This window comes from Meles meles, chromosome 2 (genome assembly GCF_922984935.1).
Source record: "Meles meles chromosome 2, mMelMel3.1 paternal haplotype, whole genome shotgun sequence".
NCBI lineage: Eukaryota > Metazoa > Chordata > Mammalia > Carnivora > Mustelidae > Meles > Meles meles.
This window is the reverse complement of record NC_060067.1, coordinates 7,222,327-7,237,952: the sequence shown is the minus strand read 5'-3', so window position 1 is coordinate 7,237,952 and position 15,626 is coordinate 7,222,327. Positions and strand designations below refer to the sequence as shown.

Here is a 15,626-nt window from a genome sequence, read left to right as displayed (position 1 = left end):
GGGCACCTGGCTGGCTCAGTCAGAAGAACATGTGACTCCCGATCTTGGGGTTGTGAGTTCGAGCCCGATGTTGAGTGCAGGGATGAAGAAGGAGGAAGAGGAGGAGGGGGAAGAGGAGGGGAGGGGGAGGGACAAGGGGGAAGGGAATAAGGAAGAAAGAAGAAGGAGGAGGGGGAGAAGAAAGAGGAGGGAGAGAAGAAGGAGGAGGAGGAGGAGAAAGAGAAAAAGAAGTAGGAGAAGGAGAAGAAGTAGAAAGAAAAGGAAGAGGAGGAAGAGAGGGACAAGGAGGGGGAGGAGAATAGAAAGAAGGAGGAAGAGGAGGAGAAGGAAGAAGAGGAAGAAAGAAGGGGAGAAAGAAGAAATCACTGTGTGAGATGGTGTGGAACAGAAACAGATAAATAAGGTACGGCTCCCAATCTTTCGAGACACAGAAAATTTAGCGGGGATTGTTGAACTTGCCCATGTGACTTCAGAATCAGGCCCCGACTCTTCTGAAGGGTCTAGGAACATCTTAATAAACAGATTTTCTACTAAAAAATATATATATATATAGTAGGGGCATGGGGGAGTACAGATAGTAGGTATGCATGAAAGCAAAAGGAATGATGGTCTAAGGAAGAGGCTAAAAACAAGTTGGGAAGGTAAGTAGCCAATTAGAACACCGCTGTCGTGAGAGTTTTCAGTTCTACCAGCTGCATCAATGAACATCATTTTCCAGATCTACAGACATGGAGACAGCCTCATGGAAATAAACTGACCAAAAAAAAAAAAAAAAGCCTATTCTCTTGACTGATAGGAGATCCTCCAATGGACTAGGGACAGAAAAACATGCTGAATTGAGATATTTTGGTTTCATTTCCCTTATCCTTTCTTATTTTAATTCATGTTAACCAATAATACATTTTCTAAAATTTTTCTAGAACCTTCCTCACTTCTATAGGAGATGACTCTGCACGCAAAGTAGAACATAAAGGATTGAAGGAGGCCACGCAATGGGGGAGGGCGAGAGTAAATTTTCACTGAAATCAAAGAAAAATGACACTTTCTGGATGGTTTGGTAGAGAAAACTTTCTCGGTGTACATACATTCAACATCAGATATCCACAAACATCTATTAATACAAAGCTCTACATTACAAGCTACTTAAAGTGATGATAAATGACGTCAAGGTTCGCGGTACGGTACTTCTCCGAAGGACATGTTAAGAAACAAACTGTATGTTAATTACAGCTTCAAGTTTCCTTGTGTCTGAAGCTATCAAGAGGAAAAATAAGGCCCTCTAAGAGCAGTGAATAAAAAACAATTTTCATTCACATAGAGGAGTGTTAAGAGTCCATTACCAATGTAAAGACACAACACAAAACAATAAAGAAAAATCCATGGAGTCCAATTCATGAGGACCAGCCTTAAAGCCTTAGGAGAAAAGATCCTCCTGCTTCTAAGTCCCTGCCAGTGGTTCAGTTGTATAGAGGAGGGCTTAGAAAACAAGTCTGTCACATCTTTCAGTCCAGTTTGACTCAGAGTTTACTACAGATCGAGATTGTAGCACAACTCAGATAAAAGAACCAATAATGAGGGAGTCACATAAGGAAACCTATCTTCTTTGTTCCCATTCCAACAGGCAGTCAGCAATTCCAAACAAGCCAGGGATTCTCAATCAGGAGACCCAAGTTCTAAACCTCCATCTGTCACAACTCTGACCAGGTAGTCTTCACAAAACATGTTTCTTTATAACCAGGCTGCTCGTATCATGTGCTGTACAAGAAAACTAATTCAGCAACGCCTCCAAAACAAATAATCTGATAAACATGAGCAGAAGACATGGGCAGACGTTCCTCCAAATAAGACGTACACTTGGCCAACGGACACATGAAAAGATGCTCAACATCCCTCTTCACTGGGGAAATACAAATTAAAACTAGAAGGAGATATCACCACAAACCTCTCAGAACGGTTAAAATAAAAAACTTTAGAAACAACAGGTGTTGGCAAGGATATGGAGAAGGAACATCCATGCACTGTTGGTGGGAATGCAAACTGATGTAGCCACTGTGGAAAACAGTATGGAGGTTCCTCAAAAAATTAAAAACAGAACCAGCATATGATCTAGTAATTCTACTACTGGGTAGTGGAATACAAAACTACTAACTGGGGGCGCCTGGGTGGCTCAGTGGATTAAGCCGCTGCCTTCGGCTCAGGTCATGATCTCAGGGTTCTGGGATCGAGTCCCGCATCGGGCTCTCTGCTCTGCAGGGAGCCTGCTTCCTCCTCTCTCTCTGCCTGCCTCTCTGCCTACTTGTGATCTCTCTCTCTGTCAAATAAATAAATAAAAAAAATCTTTAAAAAAAAAAAAAAAAAAAAAAAAAAAAAAAACTACTAACTGTATTGAACACAATACAAAGAATACAAAAGGACTAATTCGAAAAGATACATGCACCCCTATGTCTACTGCAGCATTAGTTACAGTAGCCAAATCACGGAAGCAGCACAGGTGTCCGTCTCTAGATGGGTGGATAAAGAAGTGGAATGCAGTATTTTTCAGCCATTAAAAAAGAATGAAATCTTGCCATTTGCAACAGCATGGCTGGCTCTAGAGAGCAGCATTAGCCAAGTGAAATAAACCAGTCAGAGAAAGACAAATACCATATGATTTCCCTCACGGGGAATTTCAGAAACAAAACAAGCAAACAAAGGAGAAAAAAGACAAACCAAAAACAGACCCTTAAATAGGGAAGAAATAGTGGGTTACCGGGGGTGGGGGGTGTAGGTGGGGGATGGGTGAAACAGGTGACGGGGATTAAGAGTGCCCTTACCTTGATGAGCACTGAGTCGTGTATAGAATTGGTGAATCACTATATTGTACACCTGAAACTAACATAGCTCTAGGTTAACTATGCCGGAATTAAAATTAAAACCTGATTTAAAAAAAGACAACTTGCCACCCCTGTATCCAAGTTTCCAAAAAAGAATTAACAGATTATTTCAAATGTATTTGTTAAATTCCATACAATGTTGTATACATTGTTTGTATTCTCTTAAATAAATGCAAATAAAATCATCTATGGAGCTCAGTAAGATATAATATTTATTAATTGTAAAACATACATCCAACAGCAAGCCCATCTCCCCCCCGCCAGGACATACACATATTTCCAGTTACATTTAGTCATATCCTTGTAAGGAGAACAGAGTAATCTTAAACTGAAAGAATTATTTCTGGTTCAGTATCTATAGCTCCAGTTTGCAAAAATCTTCTTTTTCAAGTAGTTTTTTCAAGTAGTTCCGCCAAGGTTCTAACCAGATATGATCCTCAAGTCTCAACTTGCACTTAGAAAGATACCAAAAGCAAATACAGATAATTGATCCTAGATCCTTAGACACTGAGGTGATATGTACACACGGTCTTTAAATAAAAATTGCATCAAAATAAGCCGGAAAGCCACTTGGCTTTTAAGTATTGTCTGCCTCCCACACTGTACAATCTATTGGCAATACTTTTTAAAGTAAAAATAAAACAATATCTCAATGTGAAGCCTATTAATGCCTACACATTCATTTTGTCTAGCATATTAGTCATACCAGTTTAGTCAAACACCTGGTCAGAGTTTAAAAACAGAGCTTCAAAATCAAGACAGAATTTTAATTGAACCACCTATAGACTTCTACATTGGAATCCCTCAATTTGTCTCTTCTTGAATGTCCTGCTTTTTTGAGGACCAAGTATCTAAATTCAAAATGTCAATATTAAGCTCCACATAGTAATAAAGAAAAGTGCTAGTTAAATTCTTGGCCTAAGTTCTAGTCAGTGTCTTTTGGAAAAAAACATGTTGTTAACCGGTTAAAGCCAAGAAAAACACACAAGTTCTGGTCCCCCTAACGATTCTCTAAAACAATAAACGCAGAGTATGACCAGCAAACTGGAAACCAAAAACCTAGAGTCAAACTGGCTTCAGCTTCCCACCCAGAAGCCATGGACTGGGGCACGAGAAAAAAAGGGAGGACTGTAGGTAGATAGTTTTGTCTATTGGTGAAGAACTTTTGGGAAGGCCTAAGTGTTTGAGAAAATGGGAAGACAGGAACATCTCTGGGTTCTGTCTGCTATCACTTTCAAACTACCAGTGGACAGGAGAGAAGTCCGTAACAATGGATGTTCCTTCCCAAAGCCTCTATGGGGGGGGGGGGGGGGGTAGATCAACAGTAATTGGCCAAGAGAAAAGTAACCAGTCCTAGTCGGTCAGTAAGCCAGCTTCCCATCTCCTAATTTTGTGCATATATACTTCCTTTCTCAATGACGGGCACGGTCCTCAACTTGCAGGTAAACCTACGAAATTCTCCGTCACCATTCTTGCTTCACTGCTGTCCTGCACGCAGGAACACCGGCGCCACGGTCTTCACTACAGAGGATTATCTAAGGTCCGGTCATACTAAATCACTAGACATAAAAAGCTTCCTTGAGACATTTGCAGTAGTGTGGTTCTTAGAAGATCAGCAGAGAGGCCAGATTCCCGTCACACAGTGATCAAACATCAACAATAATCACAGAAACCAAAGACAGACTTCTATCCATAGAGAGCAATTACCTATCTCCTTAAAGCCTAGAAACAAGCAAGCTTTTTAAATGTGTATTTACAGTTAAATTAGGGTAAGGGAAACATTTTCTCTTACTGATCCTAATTTGTTCATTTCTTCAACTGATCCTAGTTTTTAATCACTTACCTCCACCAAACCCATTCCTAAATAAATGTACACATTTATATAGATAACACAGAAAGTGCATATAACATGACCATGATAATGATTCTTTCTCTCTTTTTAAACTTTTTTTTACTCTTGGGTAATTTTAAATGCACAATTTACTAACAATAAATACACATTCATGTAACAAGAACCATATCACTATTCTTCCGTTGGATATATCCTGAAATAGCAAGAGACCTGGGAAGGCGACAGGATAGCAGCCGGGAGGCGCACTTATTCAATCTTCCTTGGAAACACTTGGAAGTCTTTGTCTTTTTTCTTCTGCAAGGCCTTTCTCAGAAAATGCAGGCAGTTCAGAAGTAAAGGACAAAACCACGATCTCTCTTTGTAGGATATCAGCCCTTCTGTTGCAAGGGGATGTCATCTCAAGGGCTAGAGCAGCATCTAAAATCACAGGGGAACATATGCCCAATGGTTTCCATAAGATCTTTCTAGAAATCCATTTCTATCTCCCTTGCTTCTCACATTAAAGATATTTATAATATTGTAAGTTTTACATACGCTAAGAAAACTTTAGACTAAACCATCTGGTTCAAAACCAAGGTTTTAAAGACATTCTTTAGGATAATTGTCAATCTTCCATGTGTAGCGTATCATCTCCTAGTCTGTAAATAATGACTGGTTTTGACACAACAGATCCAAGTTTCATAGAGGTTACAGTTCGTACAGTTTGTGTAATGAGTGCATTGCCGAGACTTCTCCCAGAGCCTTGGAAGGGACCCGTAGCAGTGAGGAATTAAGACTTGTTCACTTCGTAGTAAATTCACATATGATGGCACAGACATTCAAAATGCTTTGTGGAGGTTAACAGATTAATGACAACGATATATTTATGAGAAGGTGGGATTTTATTATCATCACATTTTATAGCTAATAAGATATGAAACATTGGATGACCTGTCGCAGAGTGAATTAGCACTCAAAAGGTCTGATTTGGGGGCACCCGTGTGGCTCAGTGGGTTAACACCTCTGCCTTCAGCCCAGGTCATGATCCTGGAGTCCTGGATCCATGATCGGGCCCCCACATCGGGCTCTCTGCTCAGCAGGGAGCCTGCTTCCCCCCAGCCCTCTGTCTGCCTCTCTGCCTGCTTATAATCTCTGCCTGTCAAATAAATAAAATCTTTAAAAGAAAAAAAAAAGGTCTGATTTTTGTTTTCATTTTTTTAGTATTTTTTTATTTTTTTTATAACCCCGTTACCATTTAAAATTGACATTTGATTTTCCAAGTCATTGTTGATGCCTAATCACTTGTTATTAATCTATTCTGCTTTCTTTAAAAAAAAAATGTGTGGCATGTATTTATCCTGTGAATAGGTCCACAGTGAGGTGGGAAGGTGTTCCAGGGGCCCTGTTTTTTTCTGCGGTGACACGTGGTACAGGCCTGGAGCTGGCAAGGCTCTTTTTCCTGTGGTAGAGTAGCAGGACAATGTAAAGTCCAGTAGAAGCAAAAATTAAAATAAGTAAATAAATATATAAATGGGAAGCAATCATCTGGTATAGTGCTGATCCTTCTTTATTGGGAAGAAGATTACCAGGCAATCATTTTGTCTTTCTTGCTTTAAGAGCCCAAAGGGACAAATGACTGAGAAGGGCGATAAGCATGTATCCTTCCACAGCACTGGTCGTCGTAAATTCGCATTAGGGAGCCAATAAAATACGGGAGATTAGTTTAAGAGCAAGCGATGTAAGCTCTATGAAAAGGGATTTCACCCCAGAAACAAATGTCACTTCTGTATTTTTAAGGGACACAACTCTTTCTCCATCAGGAGTTCTCATGGTGTCAATCACTGGAGATGATGTTAGCTACAGTATCTGGACTTCAGAAAGCTACAAAATATTCTCATGGGAGGATACTTTGCTTTCAGGATGAGACACCTGACATACCCAGTTCAGAACCAAAACGGCTCTCAGTGCTGGTGTTCCATTCGAGGCAGATCCGCCTCCAGGTCATCTGACGGGGGGGATCCTGATACCTGTAAGTGAACAATCAAGCACTCAGTGTCTCAATAGTTGTAGAAGTGCCACTCCTCCCAAAATCCCCATTCTCGTTCCTCAAATACCAGATGCTTAGAATTGACTAGTCATAGTTCCAGCTGCTGCCACAGAAGAGGCTGAGGAAATAAAGAGACGTTATTCTTTGACCTCTTTGTTGATACGTAAGTTGAAAGAGACTTCTGGTGTGTAGAGGTAGTACGAACCCACTATAACCCATTTCTCCTACTTATTACCAAACCAATAAAACCCTTTAGGAAAAATATAAAAAAAAAAACTGAAGATTAAGCAGAGGAGTCAAAAGTTGGCAATGTGATCGTTCACTTGAATGTGGCTTCCCAATTTTGTTTTTCATTTCTGTGCCTCTGTCCAAAGGCAGGCCCTAATCTCAGAGTAATGAAGTAGTACAAAAGGCCAAACGTCTGAAAGAAACTTCCTTTTGGGGCACCTCGGTGGGTCAGTGGGTTAAGTCTCTGCCTTCCGCTCAGGTCACGATCTCAGGGTCCTGGGATTGAGCCCCGCACTGGGCTCTCTGCTCAGCAGGGAGCCTGCTTCCCCTCTCTCTCTGCCTGCCTCTCTGCCTACTTGTGATCTCTGTCTGTCAAATAAATAAATAAAATCTTTAAAAAAAAAAAGAAAGAAAGAAACTCCCTTATTATCCCGGAAAAACAAAACAAAACAAACAAAAAAAAAAAAACACACAGGAAAAAGGGGCCCTGAAGGCCAGCAATTATGTGGGGAGAGGGATGGTCCCGGAGGGAAGAGGGTCCGAGGAGAGGACCGTCTCATTCTGTGTGCGCGCCTCGGGAGTCTCAGCTCAGTTCCTGCAGCGCGCACGCTCGGCAGCGCTCCACCAGCCCAGCAGAGGGTGTGCTTGGGAGAACCGAACTGCGATTTGAATTGCCTGCATGAGTCTCTAGCTAACCCCAGAGCCACGTAAGCACAAGGCAGATGCAAACTAGGATGTCAAAGACTTCGAGAACTGAGATTTGAAACACTTCTCACAGGGGATAAGGCAGAATGTATAGTGTGAACAAAAGCTGGATGATCGCCTGCTAAAACAAAAATTTCAGCATTCTCCAGAGGATTATGAAGGATTAAAATGGGACCCAGAGGCTACACAACACAACATTCACAGTTTCCGAGAGACAATCAAGATTTTGGCCATAAAAAGATCTAGTGGGGCGCCTGGGTGGCTCAGTTGGTTAAGGGTCTGCCCTCGGCTCAGGTCATGATCCCAGGGTCCAGGCCTGCTTCTCCCTTTCCCTCTGGTTGCCGCTCCCCTTGCTTGTGCTCTCTCTCTGTCAAATAAATAAATAAAATCTTCAAAAAAAGGATCCAGGAAAGCGTAAGCAATTCTCAAGGGAAAAGAAAATCAACAGATACCAGTCTTGAGATGGCCCAGATGTTGGGACTTTATAAACTTGGGGAAGTTATATATGAGGATTTGTCACTCATCAGACCTGCTCTGGAAGAAATGCTAAAGAAAGTTTTTCAAGCTGAAGAAAAATGGTACCAGAAAACAAAACTGTAATCTTTAAGAAAGAAGGTAGGAACAGCAGAAACGGCAAGTTGGTAAATATAGAAGACTACTTTTTTTCCTAAATTGCTTAAAATATTTATGACTATTTAGAGCAAAATGTATGACTTAGAACAGTTTTCAATAAAAGACATACAATTCTAACATAAAGTCTAGGTTGAAGTAAATGGAAATATGTCTGTGAGTTTTCTACATTTTGTAAGTGGTACAATATTTACTCTAAGTACACTGTGAGAGATTAGTTATGTACATTGCAAAAGCTAGAGCAATCACTAAAAAAAATCATACCAAGAAATATCCCCAAAAAGCCAATACTAAAAATACTCAAATACAAAAGAAGACTGGAAAGGGAAAACAAAGGAACAAACAAAAAAACAAATAATATAAAGAGCTAGATCTTATATCTATATGAGATATCTATTATACCTATTATATCTATATAGATCTTTATACCTATATAATATATAGAGCTAGATCTAGATATATCAATCATCACATTAAATGTTAATGGCCTAACTATTCACTAGCAGGCAGAATTCTGAAGCTATCACCCTAAGTCTCCTGCCCCTGCTTAGTCAATCAAACTAATTTAGCTCCTGCTATGAAGCATCTTTGCACGTGGAATTAATGTTGGTAATCAGCTGACCCCAAGATAGAAAGATTATCCTGGCAGGCTTAATGTAGACCTGGTAAACCATCATGTGCACTCTTTTTTTTTTTTTTTAAGATTTTGTTTATTTATGTATTTGAGAGAGAGAGAGAGATCACAAGTAGGTAGAGAGGCAGGCAGAGAGAGAGGAGGAAGCAGGCTCCCTGCTGAGCAGAGAGCCTGATGCGGGGCTCAATTCCAGGACCCTGAGATCAGGACCTGAGCCGAAGGCAGAGGCTTAACCCACTGAGCCACCCAGGCATCCCCATCATGTGCACTCTTAAAAGCAGAAGAGTAAGTCAGAGATGAGGCAGAAAGGGAGACAAGAGAGGCTCAAAGAGTAAGAACAACTTGACCATTATTGATAGCTTTGCAGATGGAGAAGTAGGCCACAAGCCAAGGAATGGGGATAGCCTCTAAAAGCGGACAACGCCCAGGGGTCAGCCAGCAAAGAAACAGGGACCTCAGTCCCACAACCTCATGGAACTAAATTCCGCCAACAGTCCGAGTGGGCCTAGAAATAGGTTCTCCCCTAGATTCTCCAGAAAGAAATGCAGCCCTACTGAAATCCTGATTTCAACCTGTAAGACTCAAGGAGAGAAGCAGCTATGCCCAGGCTTCTGACCTATGGAAACTGTGAGATAATAAATATTTTAAGTTGGCAGTAGTTTATTAGAATGCACAGAACATGAATACACATTCCAATTAAAAGAACTGAACTGATAGAATGGATACAAAAGAAAGACCCTACCTACAGGAAACACTGTAAATTTTATTTTTTTTTATTTTTTTTTAAAGATTTTATTTATTTATTTGACAGAGAGAGATCACAAGTAGGCAGAGAGGCAGGCAGAGAGAGAGAGGGAAGCAGGCTCCCTGCTGAGCAGAGAGCCCGATGCGGGACTCGATCCCAGGACCCCGAGATCATGACCCGAGCCGAAGGCAGAGGCTTAACCCACTGAGCCACCCAGGCGCCCCAACACTGTAAATTTTAAAAACAGATTGTATAAAAGTAAAAAGATATACCATGGAAACAAGTAAGTATAAGTAAGCTGGAATGGCTGTCTTACTCTCATATAAAATGAACTTTGTGGCACAGAGCACTACAAGAGTTAAAGAGAGATATTTCATCATGATAAAAGGAACAGTGTATCAGGAAGACAAAAACAATTATAAGTGTGCATGTACCTAATAATAGAGATGTAAGATACATGAAACAAAAACAGATATAAGAGAAAAATTAATAATTCCATAGTCAGTAAAAGATTTTACTGGATTTTTCTATTTAATGTTAATTTGGAGACTATTTTCTACTAATTTAAATGTTATTAAAATAATATGTGATGTTAAAAAAAAAAAGATTTTGACAGCACTCTTTCAGGAACTGATAGGACCAAACGAACAAAAAAATCATGAAGGACACAGAAGATCTGAAGTACACTATCAACCACCTTAATCTAATTCCACGTTTAGAGTAGACTATGTTAAACAACTGAAGAATATATATGTTGTTTTCAAGGAAACAGGTTCATTCACCAAGACAGACCATATGCTGAGCCATAAAACATATCTCAATGAATCTAAAACAATCAGAATCATACACAGTATCTTCCCTGACCACATGGAATTAAATGACAAGTCAATAATAATAAAATACTAGGGAAACCCTAAATATCTAACTATAAAACAACACATTTCTAATTAATTCCTGGGTTAAACAAGAAATTACAAGGGAACTAAGAAAATGTTTGGGCTGAGTATAATGAAAATACAACATATCAAAATTGGTGGGATGAAGCTTAAACACTGCTTGGAGAAAGAACTGTGTCGCTACATACATAGAGAAGTATATAACGGGTGTAAGGGTGTAGGAAGGGGGCCAGCGGAGACAGATCCCATGGATTATGCCATACTTCACTTACAAAAATCTATCTTACAGACGTTCCACAAGTCTATAGAGATAGATTTTTATACATGTGAGAATGTTTGTGTTAGGCGCAGAAACAAAATCCCGTTCAATGTACTGATCCACACCATGAAGAGGGCGAGGAGAGTCCCAGCTTCTGCCAGAAAGCCACTTGCTTTCAGACTCCGGTTGCTTCTCTTCCCATTCAGATTTTCCACACACAGACTCATCTTATTTTGCTATTAATTTGTGTTTTTCACTACACCTACTTTCTCGTTTAGTGTATTTTAAATATTAAATACACTGGGAAATGAACAAGTAAATAAGAGTAAAAACACAGAACCAATTTATAAATATAAGAGGATTGGTTCAAAGGAACAAATAAAAATTTGAAGTATGAAGGCCGCCAAAGCCTTTCTTCCATTTCATGAAACTAGATTTGGTTATGCGACACCTAAAAAGTGGTTTTGAACAATACTACTACTCACAGAGAGCAAGTGAAAAATTCTGCACCTTTAAAATCTACATTCAATTTAAGATTAGAAGTTTACAAGGAATTTATTGAGACTCTGTAGTTCTAAAAGTAAAATGTGTGATGGTAATTAATCTTCACACAACAGGAATTTGTTTAGCTTTGATTATGTTGCTGCAGAAATTGTTAGCAGTAGTTAAGGCAAAGTGACAGCAGTCGATAAACCAGTTTCTCAGTATCGCTGGGCAACTGCCACTGTAATTTGTTACCCTCAACAATATTATTCCCTTGTTTGTAGAGCTCTCCAAAAATCAAAACCATACCAGGAGTACTGGTAGAAAAAAGCACCCACACAGATTCAGAGGCAACACACGGGTGCGATCCAGGAAACAGAGATGCTTCAATAATAAGGACGGAGAAATAAATCCCAAAACAAAAGTTGTCCAGCACCAAGGAGAAGTGAGAAATCCTTAAGTGCAATGATACATATCCAAAGTTTATAACTAGTTAGGGTTGGTTCAGGAAATTTAAAAGTTTACCAGTGTTCTTAATGTGAAAATGAGTGATATGACTGTTGGCTGAAGCAGCAGAAATGTAACTGTTCTGAAGAATTAAGAGAAATTACAGAAAAATGATTACATGTGGAAAAAGCAGTCTTTAACATACATGGAGTGGGTTGTCTTGGGGGAAAATGTCAAATAGATGATACATTTAAAAAAAAAATAAAAACAGGGGCGCCTGGGTGGCTCAGTGGGTTAAAGTCTCTGCCTTCAGCTCAGGTCATGATCTCAGGGTCCTGGAATCGAGCTCCGCATCAGGCTCTCTGCTCCGTGGGGAGCCTGCTTCCTCCTCTCTCTCTGCCTGCCTCTCTGCCTACCTGTGATCTCTGTCTAATAAGTAAACAAAATTAAAAATAAAAATAAAAAAATAAAAATAAAAACAATTCAAGGAGTGAAATACGGGTTATAACATTTGGGTTAATGCAGTGAAATACTACAAATTACCACAAAAGTTACATAAAAGCCATAGCTAGGCTGTGTGCGTATTTTTAATCTATAAAAAATTGATGACTGTAAGCTGGAAAATGTCTATATAAACATATGTGTGATAAAGGTACTAAGAGCAATGAACAGTAAGAAAAAATTTAACAAACAAAATCATACAGATCCACCAATAAACATGTCTAATCCTTAAAAGCCAACTTTTCCTAAGCTACTTTAATGAGGAAGTATGAGACCCAAGTTCTATCCATCCTAGAGAGGATTCCTGTACCTGATGTAATGCGACACTGGGCGTATGCAAGTCAATAGTGGCCAGAGAAGGAATTCGAGATTCTGAGAGATTCTTGTTCTCTTTCCTTATTAACCTGGAATTTCGAGCTAAATAAAAATAACCATAAACACAGAGAAAAAATTAGACATTTTTGTTAGTTTTTCCACATTCTGTATCTATCCCTCAGTATGTACACAATGTACATATTTACTTACATAAATCTGTACATATTTACATAAATATGTAAGGTTACTACATTTTTTATTCTTCATATTTTGTTAGTTTATTTAACACATATTTTTAATAGTGTATACAAAAAAGGCTGCAAAAGTAAGAGCATTATAAACAAACCTATGCCTTCCAAGGCTCTTAGTTCAGGGAGATGGCTGTAGTTTAGTTCAGGCAAACGGACATCTGTCTTGGAGTATTCCCTCCTTTTCTTACTTGCCTGAAGGAGGCTCTTTTCACTAGTGACCTAATATCAGAAGGATTAACACAAGTGAATTAGCTTCCAGGTAAGCATGGCTTGCCCCCTTTGTAACTAATATATTGATATCCTAAACTTTAGGAATTTAAGAATAACACAAAATTTCAGAAGACCTGCAATGAGCTTTTGAGTTTTTGTATTTGGGTGTTTCTGCTCGTTCTTTGAATAAAGTACGAAGGTCTTGGTTCAAATCAGTTATAAAATAAATATTTATTTCAAAAAACCTGTAAGTACAAAAAAAATGAGTTCGGGCTACTAGATATACATATTCAAAGAGTGACAAATAAAATATAGGAGACGTTTATAATAATGTGTTATTCACATTTCAGAATCAGCGCATGAGGCCGGGGAGCGGGATACAGGTTCTAAACCCAGGTGCTGAAGAAACAGGTGCTGAAGACAGTTTAGGCTTAATTCTGCCTCAATTTTCATCACGAAAAGACTCAAGTGGGTCTTCTCCCCACTAATCTCTACCTCCTCTCTTGACTGCCTCTTAAAAATAAGGATAAGCAGAAATAAGATCTAAAATTAACAGCCAGCCCTGACTGTGCAACGCCGGAAAGGTTATCAATTCCAGCAACGTGGGACTGAACCAACTACTCTGCCAAGTCCTGGTGACCCAAGTAATCTTCCAAAGCAGACCAAGAATGTGAAACACAAAAATATCTACAAAGAAATCAGAAGGGTGTGAAAAAGAGAAGGACTACGGTTATAGAAATCGTGGGCCAAGAATAATGAACAGAAAAGCAGATGCAACGCCCAAATCATGAGAGATATGAAAAGAAGGTCATATTTTTCAGCCCGAGGATAATGCGAAGGGTAGAAGAGGGAAATCTGGGAGAAAAACACTCCTTTGGGAAATCCGCATCTCCCATTACCTGGCAGAAAAATTCACTCACATTGCTTAAGCATCTTCTATGTACTAGAGCAGATAAGGGTAGTGGGGTAGAGCTGTAAGGAAACAAACAAAGCACATATTCCTGCCTTGGAAACTTACATACCAGTTGGGGGAGACAGACGAAATATAGATAAATGCACATAGAGGCTGTTAGGTGTATTCAATGGAAAAAAATTGAAGCAAGGAGAGAGGATAGAGAGCAATGGGCGATAAAATGAGTTAGGATATTAGGGAAGCTCTCACTATAAGGCTTCATGTAAGCCAAGGAGGAGAAAAGGCAAATTCTTTGGGTTATCTGGGGAATGTTCTAAAGCAGAGGAAATAACAATGTTCTAAAGCAGAGGAAATAACAAGCTCCCAAATGTAGGAGCGGGTCTGGTCATGTTCAAGGAATACAAGGAAATCAGTGGGTTGGAATAGTTCGATCAAGAATGAGAATAGCCCAGGGCACCTGGGTGGCTCAGTGGGTTAAGCATCTGCCTTTAGCTCAGGTCATGATCTCAGGGTCCTGGGATCGAGCCCCGCATCGGGCTCTCTGCTCAGCAGGGAGCCTGCTTCTCCCCCTCTCTCTACCGGCATCTCTGCCTACTTGTGATCTCTCTCTCTGTCAAATAAATGTATAAAATCTTTAAAAAAAAAAAAAAAAAAGTTTAAAAAAAAAAGAATGAGAATAGCCTGGGTAGAATAGAGGGAAGCGGGTCAATCAGGGACTTGCAGGTCCCGTCAAGGACTTTGGTCTTTACTTAGAGATGACAAGCCAACGGAGGGTTTTGAGTGGAAGAATAATAATGATTTAAGTTAATTTTAAAAAGAGGCATGCTAGCAGTTATGTTGAGCATAATCACCCTCCTCTGAATCTTCAGAAGACCTCTGAACCTTGTGCATGCTTCCACTATTATAATCCAACACTGTTTGAATTTGTTGACCCTATACCAGACCAGGAGCTCCTCGAAGAGAGGGATTGGATTTCTTCATCTCCAGGGTCTCATACAGGATACATAATCAATAAATATTTATAAACAAATCAACAGAATACTTTCACCAAAAGCCTGGCATGAGTGAGGTACCACGATTTATCTTGTCACCTTCTCTACAAAAGAACTGATCGCCAAGTATGAAGAAAATTTACTAGTACCAAAAAAATTAAAGCAGATGTCATTTCAATAATATCTTATTTTTAAACTTCTAGACTCGCAAAACTTACTTCAACTTTAACAGTTTCACATTGTTTATTATGACAGGTTGGGATGACACACATAAAACTAAGGTTCCACTTTACGCTATGTCTGCAAATAAAAGTCTCAGTTCTTCACTATTATATTGAATGCAAGTGGGCGTCTGGCAATGACTAATGCTTGCTCTTCTACCGCTGGGAATAGTTCACTTACGGATGCGGCCACATTAATATTATAAACGCCTGACGGACAATGTTTATTTGGTTTAACAAATGGGATACAATACTTCTTGGATTTTTCATCCACTCTGTAACAACAACAAAAAATTTAAGTTAGAACCAGCCGTAATTATTTTTCAAGCACAAAACCAAAACCAAATGACACAAAGCCAAGGGATCTACAGTTTAATGAGCATTTAATACCTGTTCTTAAATACAATGAACATAGATCTGGCGAAACATTCAGTCCTTTGCCACT

General features: G+C 39.4%; 1 protein-coding gene across 1 annotated transcript in view; it reads right to left on the bottom strand.

The window, feature by feature from the left end:
* Positions 1 to 3,074: 3,074 nt before the first annotated feature.
* CDKL2 (cyclin dependent kinase like 2) overlaps positions 3,075 to 15,626 on the bottom strand; it is a 47,616-nt gene continuing 35,064 nt past the window's right edge. Inside the window, exons 10-14 of the mRNA XM_045998293.1 lie at positions 15,363 to 15,456; positions 12,941 to 13,064; positions 12,590 to 12,696; positions 6,643 to 6,731; positions 3,075 to 5,142 (exon numbers count right to left, since the gene is read on the bottom strand). Coding sequence (XP_045854249.1) covers positions 6,666 to 6,731; positions 12,590 to 12,696; positions 12,941 to 13,064; positions 15,363 to 15,456 — 391 coding nt within the window. The 3' untranslated portion in view covers positions 3,075 to 5,142; positions 6,643 to 6,665. The remainder of the gene's footprint in view (positions 5,143 to 6,642; positions 6,732 to 12,589; positions 12,697 to 12,940; positions 13,065 to 15,362; positions 15,457 to 15,626) is intronic.